The following is a 10611-nucleotide window of genomic DNA, read 5'->3' on the forward strand; positions in this document are numbered from 1 at the left end:
TCAGTGTAGCCCCATCAGTGCCCATAAGTGAAGGAGAAAACGTACTTATTTACAAAGTTTTGAAATTGAAACAAAAAAAAACATTTTTTTTTTCAAAATTTTCTGTATTTTTTTATTTGTAGCGCAAAAAATAAAAACCGTAGAGGTGATCAAATACCACCAAAAGAAAGCTTTATTTGTGGGAAAAAAATGATAAAAATTTCATTTGGGTACAGTGTAGCATGACTGCGCAATTGTCATTCAAAGTGCGACAGCGCTGAAAGCTCAAAATTGGTCTGGGCAGGAAGGTGTTTAAGTGCCCTGTATTGAAGTGGATATACATGAATGTATCAGCTTCTAGCTTCAGCTTGTTCAATTAAGCTTTGACAATTGTAAGCTAATTGGTTTCTGTGCAGAGCTGCACCAGATTTTGCACTCCCTGGTTTTAGTAAATTTAGTAAATCATCCTCATAGAGGAATTTCCAGCTGGTAAGTGATCTCAGCTTTGGGTGCTTTGGTGTATACCTCCCAACTTTTTGAGATGAGAACGAGGAACAACTATTAGCAAAAGTATTAAGGCATAGGGCACACCCCCTGTCACGCCCTCTTCAAGGAGAATTATACAAAAAAAATCAGTTAAACCCACAAGTGTTTTTTTTTTTTTTTTTTACTATTCATTTATACAGACTTTTGAAATTTACAAATGCAGAAATTTTAAAAATAGCACTGGGAAATACTTTTTGAAAGATAAAAAATGTATTTTATATACAACTATATATGGTAGATCAGACCAAAATGAGGGACAAATGAGAAGCAAAGAGGGACAGAGGGACTTTGTTCCAAATCAGGGACAGTCCCTCAAAATCAGGGACAGTTGGGAGCTATGTTTGGTGGCAGTATTGAACAATTGAAAAGTGGAAATGCACGTCTTGTTATACAATTATAAATCACTTTGAACTTACAATTATTGTAATGTAGATGATTATATTTTTCCCATCAGGTCGCAGAACTCAAAACTGTGAAACACGCACAGATACGGCTACATATTCTACAATAACCTGTAAGTTTATTCATTTAAAAATAATATATATCAGAATACTAAATCAGCCCCTGAAGAAATTAAAGTTTGCTGTATATCAGCAGTATGGAGAAACCATGAAGGCAGCCCTGATGGGAACTGTAACCAGAACTCCAGCATTGCAATGCCCCAGCTTTACCCTGAATCACCATCCTCACCAGTGGTTGCAGCATTTCCTTTGCACAAGCTGATGCTTAGCAGAGTAGGTTTATTGTACTTTTGTAATTAGTCAGCCACCCACTATTACCTCTCTGAGTTGGCATTACTAGTACTAGTGAGAGCACTCACACTTAGGTGTGTGTTATTCACTAAGGTCCGTTTTGTTAAAAGAGAAGTTGGGCCTTTTTTTTTCCAAAAATCATACTTACGTAGGTGAAATAGCAGCATTGGTCCAATGCAGCATCTGTCCTATACCGGCCCTAAGGCTAAGAAACGAGCGATCAAAGACCGCCAATTGCACGGTTCTCACAGTTCCATAAGCAGAGAGCCGATGACTGTCAGTTAAAATAAAACCACTTAACATATGGTGTCCTCATCAGAGCCCCCTTTTACATCAGATGTCCCGATCATAGCCCCCTTTACAGCAGGTGTCCCCATCAGCATCCCTCTATATATCAGGTGTCCTCATCAGAGTCCCTCTATATACCAGGTGTCCTAATCAGTGTCCCCCTTTACAGGAGGTGCCCCCTTTACATCAGGTGTCCCAATCAGAGTCCCCCTTTACATCAGATGTCCCCATCAGAGTCCCCCTTTACATCAGATGTCCCCATCAGAGTCCCCCTTTACATCAGATGTCCCCATCAGTGTCCCCCTTTACATCAGATGTCCCCATGAGAATCTTGCTTTACATTAGATGTCACCATCAGAGCGACCCTTTACATTAGATGTCACCATCAGATCAGAGTCCTCCTTTACATTAGATGTCACCATCAGAGCCCCCCTTTACATTAGAGGTCACCATCAGAGCCCCCTTTACATTAAATGTCACCATCAGATCAGAGTCCTCCTTTACATTAGATGTCACCATCAGAGCCCCCCTTTACATTAGATGTCCCCATTAGAGACCTCCTTTACATCAGATGTCCCCATCAGAGTCCCCTTTTACATTAGATGTCATCATCAGATCTCTCCTTTACAATAGATGTAACTATCAGATCAGTTCCCCTTACATTAGATGTCACATCAGATTAGGGCCCCATTAGAGTCCTCCTTTACATCAGATGTCCCCATCAGAGTCCTCCTTTACATTAGATGTCACCATCAGATCTCTCCTTTACATTAGATGTAACCATCAGATCAGATCCCCCTTTACATTAGATGTAACCATCAGATCCCCCTTTACATTAGATGTCACGTCAGATCAGAGCCCCCTTTTACATTAGATGTCACCATCAGATCAGAGCCTCCCTTTACATTAGATGTCTCCCCTCTCTCCCCGTCGTACTCACAGCTCTTACACAAGTCACCTGTCATCCACCCTCGGACATGCGGGTATGAGTTAGAGGAACCGGAAGTTAAGGCACAGATCGCACACAACAGCAGGGAACAATGATAGAGTGTTCAGGGTGCAGAGCTCAGTGCCCCAGGAGCTGATGCTTTCTCCTCTGTATCCTCCTCTGCATATTACCCGCAGTCTAATGGGGCCGCAGAACGAGCCAATCAGTCCTTGGAGCAATTCGTAAGTTGCTAAATTTCTGAACATCATAACAACTGGTCGGACCTCTTACCATGGGTGGAGTTTGCTCACAACAGTGCCTTGAATTCTGCTTCCCGATTGTCCTCATTTATGGCGAATTATGGTTTCCAACCTTCCATGTTGCCTGACTCATTTGTTCCACATAATATTCCTGTGTTAGAGGAGCATCTCCGTGGTCTTCGTTCCACTTGGGCACAAGTCCAGGAGGCTTTGTGACATGCTAATGATAGGTACAGACTCCATACTGACCACAGACACCTGCCTGCGCCTTCCTACCAGGTTGGGCACAGGGTCTAGCTGTCATCTCGCAAACCTCCGACTTCATGTTCCCTCTCTGAAGTTCGCACTTTCCGTATTAAGGATTAACCCAGTGGCTTACGCATTAGACCTTCCTTCTAATATGCGTATCTCAAATGTATTTCATGTCTCCTTATTAAAATCTTTGGTCTGCAACCGCTTTACCACCTCGGTACTTTGTCTTCACCCTGTACATGTTGAGAACCATGAGGAGAGTGAAGTACAGTCCATTGTTGACTCCCGTAGGTTCTGTAGGCGCATACAGTACCTGGTGCATTGGAAAGGGTATGGTCCGGAGGAACGCTCTTGTGTCTCATCCTCAGAGATACGTGCCCCTATCCTCCTCTGTGATTTCCATAGACGTTTTCCCCTCAAACCTGGTGGTCCTCCGAGGGGTCATTGAGGAGGGGGTACTGTCAGGGCTGGGCTCAGCCCTTTCTTCTCTGAGCTGGCCACTCAGCTGTCAGCTAAATGCCTGCTCCTATCTCTACATAGTGACTTACCTGTTTATGATATCCTGATCGTCAGTCCTGCCTACTTAAGCCCAGATGATCTCTGCCTTTGCCTTGGTCAATGTCACAGAGACTATCTCCTGTGTTCCTGTTAAAGACTTGCTTGTCTGACATTCCTTCTGGCTCCAGATCCTGCTTGCTGTTCCACTACACTGTTCTCTGGCTTCCTGGCTTGTCTGACTATCTTTTCCCGTTACCAAACTTTAGCTATGTTTTGACTACGTTTGTTGTATTTACTTTTATTATTAAACAAGTGTGATTTAACTGTACTTCTGTCTTGGTCTGATTCATGGTTTCTGACCTGTAGCTTCCGGAGGTGAATACAGTACCTGGTTCATTGGAAGGGGTCTCATCTTTCGATGTACATGCTCCTGTCCACCTAAGTGCCTTCCATAGATGTTTTCCCCTCAAACCTGGTGGTCCTCTGAGGGGGAGGAGTCATTGGGGAGGGGGTACTGTCAGGGCTGGGCTCCAATTGACATGAATGGGACTGCCTGCATAGGGATATATGGAACACCTGTGTGTCCCTCTGTAGCTAAACACAGGCCTGTAGTAGTATGCCCAACATGCGAGGCCTTAGGCTTTGTTTAGACTTATGGTTGAGTGGGTGGGGAGCAGCAAAAATGCAAGATTGAGCTGTGTTTCTGCAACCCGCCAACCAAACCCATCCATCTGCAATAGGCACCAGACAGGGGGTTTACATGCTGGGGCTGCTATGCTTTGTGCCCAGAGCAAAGTTGACCTGACTTGGCCTGCTGAATGCTACACATTGAAATTAATGGGGAAGCTCTGTAAATGCATTGCAGGAGGAGGATTTAAACACATTGTTTTTTTGTTTTTTTTTGCACTGACCTGGTCAGCTGGAAGCAGTGCTGCATCATGGACCTGGCAACGAAAGGGTTAAAGGAACTAAACTGTAATAAAATGCACTTATACTTTCAGCTGAACACTATTTTACCAAGTACAAATATACTTCCTCAATTAATAAATATAATGTTATTTTATTACAGATGATCAAAGAGTAATAAAAGAAAATGAAATCTACGACAAGATTTGGCATGACTGAATACTGCAGTGAATTATGAAAACTTGGTAAACAGAAAATGACATTTTATACTGCCTATTTGTCCCTTTGTAACACATGAAGGACTATACTGTACGTACAACATTAAAACAACATTGATACTTCAGAATGTGTTGTCTTCTTGCTACAGAGGAGTCATCTCTTACTCGTGGTTCTTGGTTTGTTCTTGGGTACTTCATGGTGGGCAGCTCTGTCTGTGGGGTGGTTTCAACTGTTGAGTCTCAAATTACGTCTACTGTATAGAAAAAAAACACCCTCATCTCCTCACATCATTGGAACCCCCAGCTTTAAAACTGTTTCTGAAATTATTACTCTAGTGCAAAATTGCCTTGAAGAAACGCTATTCGAATCCCCAATCCCCCTGATGAGTCTAGAACGGAAACTGAATTGAAAGGCACAATTGGGAAATTGTGATGGCTTAACCATTGAATTGGGCATTTGGGTATGGCTGTCTGTTGTTTTTGTATAGATGAGGTGTTTCTGTATGGTGGCCCACATGGTGAATGCAACATTTGGGCTGTGGCTGCTGAATACCCTACATGGTAGGAGCACTAACCCAACAACATATTGAATGTTTTTCTGCTTCAAGAGTAAGGACTTTTGAAAATACCAAATACCATATCTGTCCATGACATGATAGATTTAAAAAAAAGGGAAGAAACTGCGCTAAGGTAAATTACAAAAAAAGAATTGGTCTCAAAGAACTATATTCAGCTGCGGCTTAACTGTATCACATAACTACAGAAATAAAACAGAAAAAAAAGAAATATGCTGTGCTAAATGTACCGTATAACAAGGCAAAAAGCCTACTGTGCAAATATAACAAAAAGTTACATACAAAAGTCTCTGTAAAAATAAAAATTTACGAACCGAGAAGCAGTCCTGCTGTAACAGATTAGATATAAATGAAATCCTCCATAGATGAACAGTGTTCAGTCCACCACCATATATCTGAATTCACTTCTTACAAGAAATTCATGACCCCCCACTACAGAGGGTCACAATGAGCATATAGGTATGTAATCGTCCCCCACTACAAAGGAATCCTTATTGATCGCCTTGCACCACCGTTTTCATGTATAAATAGCTGGATACATTTTCACAGAACACTTCTCATGTGTTTGGAAAGCTCAAGGTATGCACCAATCATTAAAGAGAGATAAATCTCCAATAGTGTAAAACCTTTTATTATTAAAACCCAAAAATATAAAATTGCACTTACAATGTAAATGGAAATTCTGAGCCTTAAGTCCATTGCGCCGGCCGGACACACACGGACAAACCAGTCCTTCCTGAACACTGAACACGAGGTGATGTTAGCGTGTCGCTCAGCCCTGAGGGGTTAGCGTGTCGCTCAGCTCTGGTAGGTAAGTATGATTATGTTAAAAAAAATTTCCCATACTTCTCATACAACTGAGCATCAATTTGACAGATTATGGTTATACACCTCTAAAATATATGTGAGTATGGTTGTCTCAGGGGGCATGGCCCTTTGCCAGTGTGGATTGTTGTAATATGTCTTTCTCTTTGTACTAATGCAGTTACAACATATGACTTTCTGCCTTTATACTATATGCAATCCATATTGTGGACGTTACGTATTGTTCAAAATCAGTGCCAGAATCTCTGTTCAGTTTGCACCAGAACTTTCGAACATTGAGAAAGTTGTGGACCGAATAACAATACCCATTGAAGTCTATAGGACCCGAATGTAAAAAATCAAAAATGCCCATTTTGAATGCTTATATGCAAGTAATTGGACATACAATGGTTATGGGGGTGCGAGTACTGCCCTGGGGGAAATATATCAATGAAAACAAAGTTTGTAAAAAACTTAATTTTTAAATGAGCAAACATTTATTGATGCTTAAAGTGAAAGAATAAAAATAAAAAATTGTCTGGGGGTCCCCTTAGTCTACCTTTAAAGTGGCACTGTGTATAGGAGCTGCTGCAGCAATAATTGCATTTATAAAGCCCAAAAAAACAAACATTTTCCCTGAAAGCTTTCTTTATTTTGTAAGCAACAGCTTGCAGACCCAGTCTGTATGATGAGGCCACAATGTAGTGCACTGGCAACAAGATTAGAGATTTTCTGGATAAATTCTGGTGTCTCTTCCACAGACTTTGGATAGAAGTAACAGGTGTGGAAAAATTGGTATTTGGGTTTGGTGGTGCCTTCACACCATAACCTTACAGAGGTACTCCTGATGAAAACAAGAATTGGCCTTGTTGTCAAAAATTGCAATAATATGCATTTGTCAAACAGGTACGGAAAAATGGGTCTTTAGGTGTCATTGGCGCCTTTACACCGTAGCCCTATAGAGGTGCTCTTGATGAAAGCAAGAATTGGCCTTGCTTTCAAAAATTTCAATGATATGCACCTGTCAAACAGGTGCGGACAATTTGGTCTTTCTTTCGGTATTATTTGTGCCCATGAAACCTACACGAAAAAAAAATCTTCCAGATGAAATCAACACCCACAATGCTAGGGGAAGCCTAGAAGTCCTGCAGAGATTCCACAACCCAAAAACACTTAATCAGCAACATCGGCATTTTAGACTGACCAGCCCAGTGTAAATCCCCCCAGTGTAATCCTCCCAGTGTAAATCCTCCCAGTGTAACAGTGTAATTCCCCCTCCCCCATATAATCTCCCATAGTGTAAATCCCCCCAGTATAAATACCTCCACCATTGTACTCCCCGGTGTCAGTCATCAATTTCTATAATTGGTAATCCAAGTGAACAAGTCTGAATTCTTTCTGCCCATTGCTGCTTACAAATATGAAAAGTGACCTTTTTTTACTCATAGAGAACTCAGTACACAAATTATAAAGGGCTAAAAACTATGTGGGTTACTTTACAATTCTAATTAGTAATGTCATGTCAGCACAAATTGCCTGTGATTTGTTGTTGGTTTGTGCATTCAGTTGCGCCTATCTGCTATCAGTCAGTTACTACTTATGGTGCTGTTATTGGTCTGAGATCATTTAAATCAGTGATCTCCAAACTGCTTCCCTTTGCTTGCTTTTATCTGGCCCTTGGGGCACTATTTCATCCACTAATACCAACTATGTTAAATATAACTGAGACCAGTGAGAGGGCACGATTCTTCATGACGACACCAAAGATGGTGCAATTCCACCCAATGACACAAACAATTTTGTACAATGCCACTGACACCAAAGCTGGGGCATTGTTTTCCCCTGTGATGTGGGGACCTTTTCTACTACCAAAGGTCACAGTCCGACCCCTCTAAAGTCTGAAGGACAGTAAGCCGGCCCCCGTTTAGAAAGTTTGGAGACCCCTGATTTAAGTGATTGGATAATCTTGTATTATATTCTTTATTTATGAAATGTAGCAAGGAAGTGGGAGCAGGTGGGTTTTGGAGAAGGATAAGAGTTTCTTTCATTGTTGATTGAAGGGCTGCTTTAAGAGCTTGGTATATTTGGATTCTTCAGCATCTGTGACTTGCAAGAACAAGATCATTAAACCCATACCAGTTCACTTTTATTATAAAAACATGCACTTTAATTGCGTTGTTCCTGAAATTCCTACACATTCCTGTAAACAAATTTCTTATATTTTCCTTGCAACCAAAATTGCAATTACTAGGTCATGGGACTTACTGTACATTATTTTTGGTTGGATTGTTTCAACATTGAACTGTAAAATGATTAATGGTAATCTCTCTCGCTGTTTTAAATGATAAAATTTATGTTTTCTGGAAGGTCTGGGATCCTTAGCTTATGGTTTGTAAACAGGATCAGAAAATCGTATGAAAAAATACCGCTTTTGAAGTGACTTAGGATAATCTGATTGTTAGTACACAGCTTTTGACAGCTGATCACGACAATTCATGCAAAATTATCTGATGGGACAAGCTGGAAAATTATTCCTCATACGATTTTTGTTTAGTCAGTACAGTTGTCATTCGAAAATACAATACAAATACACGTGACATGACTTCTGAATTTTTATTCTGTCATATGAGAATTTTCATAACTTTAGTAAACTCTTCATTTTCGATATCAGACAGCATGCAAAAACAAAATTTAAAAAAATGGGCGATCATTCGTCCGATAATCTCATTATGTGTACCAGGCATTAGTTATACATCTGGGTCACCGCTCTAGCTTTATAAATACCCCAGCAGCTGCTGTCACAACCGAGATATCTCTCTTTACAGGAGGCGGTCCTGTGTGCGATAACGGCGGTCTCTGCGGCGGGTTCGCCGCAAGATCACCGTTATCTGCGGCAGGAGAGGTGCCACCCCCTTCCCGCTGCTTTCCCGCGCCCTCCGTCTCTTAACGGAGCAGTCGGTAGCGGCGGAGGCGATCGGGTCCTTTCTTCTGCTGGGTATAGAGACGAGTGAGGCTAAGATGGCCCCCATTCGTCTCTATACCATAGGAGGGTGGAAGCAACGTCAAAACATCCCTTTCGTCCATACCTCTTAAAGGTATATTTTTTCAATGTAATTTTTTCAAATGACATTTTTTTTTTTTATTGCATTTAAGTCCAAATATGAGATCTGAGTACTTTTTGACCCCAGATCTCATATTTAAGAGGGCCTGTCATGCTTTTTTCTAGGGATGTTTACATTCCTTGTAATAGGAATAAAAGTGATCCATTTATTTATTTATTTATTTTTTTAAGTGTAAAAATAAATTTAAAACCCCCCCGTCCCGGCGAGCTCGCGCACAGAAGCGAACGCATACGTGAGTAGCGCCCCCATATGAAAACAGCGGTCAAACCACACATTCAAGGTATCGCAGCGATCCTCCTCTGTAACGCAAAACATGCAACCTGTAGACTTTTTTAAATGGCGCTTATGGAGATTTTTGAGGATAAAAGTTTGACGCCATTCCACGAGCGGGTGCAATTTTGAAGCATGACATGTTAGGTATCAATTTACTCGGCGTAACATTATCTTTCATAATATAAAAAAAATTGGGCTAATTTTACTGTTGTCTTATTTTTTTATTCAAAAAAGTGAAATATTTCCAAAAAAAGTGCGCTTGTAAGACTGCTGCGCAAATACTGTGTGAAAAAAAGTATTGCAATGACCGCCATTTTATTCTCTAGGGTGTTAGAAAAAAAACAAAATATAATGTTTGGGGGTTCTAAGTAATTTTCTAGCAAATAAAACAGTTTTAAACATGTAAACGCCAAATCTGAAAAAGAGGCTTGCTCCTTAAGTGGTTAATATTTTTGATAAAATTATAGAATTTTGACACATTTATATAACACATGCTTATTTTTCTCTGTGTCTTTATTTGAAATTTAATAAAGATAATTGAATCAAAAACAAATATGGATGCTTTAAGTGGGGCCTAACTGACAGAACAGGTGTCTCAACTAAGGCCCCTTTTACACAGGTGCCTACGTGAAACGGAATCCTCTTGTTCAGCAGGGGGATCTCTCCGTGTTAGGTCCACTATGTGGACCTGACATGGACACAGCCCACTCTCATCTATGGGGCAATTGAAGGAAAATGGACTGCCTGTCCGTTTCCATCTGTTCCGCTCTGCCAGATGGATGGGGAATAGGTTCTCCACTTGTCTGTTTTTGGTGGACAGGATCCAATGGCAGCGGGTGTCCGCTGACACCGGCCACTCCACAGAGGAGACTGGAGGGTCAGATTGGGTCCTCCTGAAAAACTGACAGGGGGATCTGATTGGATCTCCCATGTGAAGGGCCTATTTACATCAAAACGCAGTGTGGGAAAGGTGTGTTACCTGCACCACATGGGAATGCGCTGCCTTTGCTAGACGTGTCCGGGCACCATTAATTGCTAATGGCACCCCAAATGCATCTAGCAAACTCAGAGGTACCATGCGGCTTGGTGTGGCGCGATTTGTAAAAGTAGCACCTGCCGTACTTTTCAAGCGTTCCTGTGCATTTTGCAGCCCAATGTAATAGATTAGCTGTCAACACTGGAACGGCAAGAAAGGTGTATGATCTAGCGT

At 41.3% G+C, this 10611-nt stretch overlaps 1 protein-coding gene across 1 annotated transcript in view; it reads left to right on the top strand.

The window, feature by feature from the left end:
- The window catches only part of LOC143981995 (uncharacterized), a 63430-nt gene extending 58675 nt beyond the window's left edge, over positions 1-4755 (top strand). The window contains exons 4-5 of the mRNA XM_077480305.1: positions 980-1039; positions 4573-4755. Of these exons, the coding sequence (XP_077336431.1) occupies positions 980-1039; positions 4573-4628 (116 nt within the window). The 3' untranslated portion in view covers positions 4629-4755. The remainder of the gene's footprint in view (positions 1-979; positions 1040-4572) is intronic.
- Positions 4756-10611: the final 5856 nt, after the last annotated feature.

The sequence above is a fragment of the Lithobates pipiens genome, unplaced genomic scaffold, assembly GCF_037356315.1.
Source record: "Lithobates pipiens isolate NorthernLeopardFrog02 unplaced genomic scaffold, aLitPip1_a1.2 Scaffold_16, whole genome shotgun sequence".
NCBI lineage: Eukaryota > Metazoa > Chordata > Amphibia > Anura > Ranidae > Lithobates > Lithobates pipiens.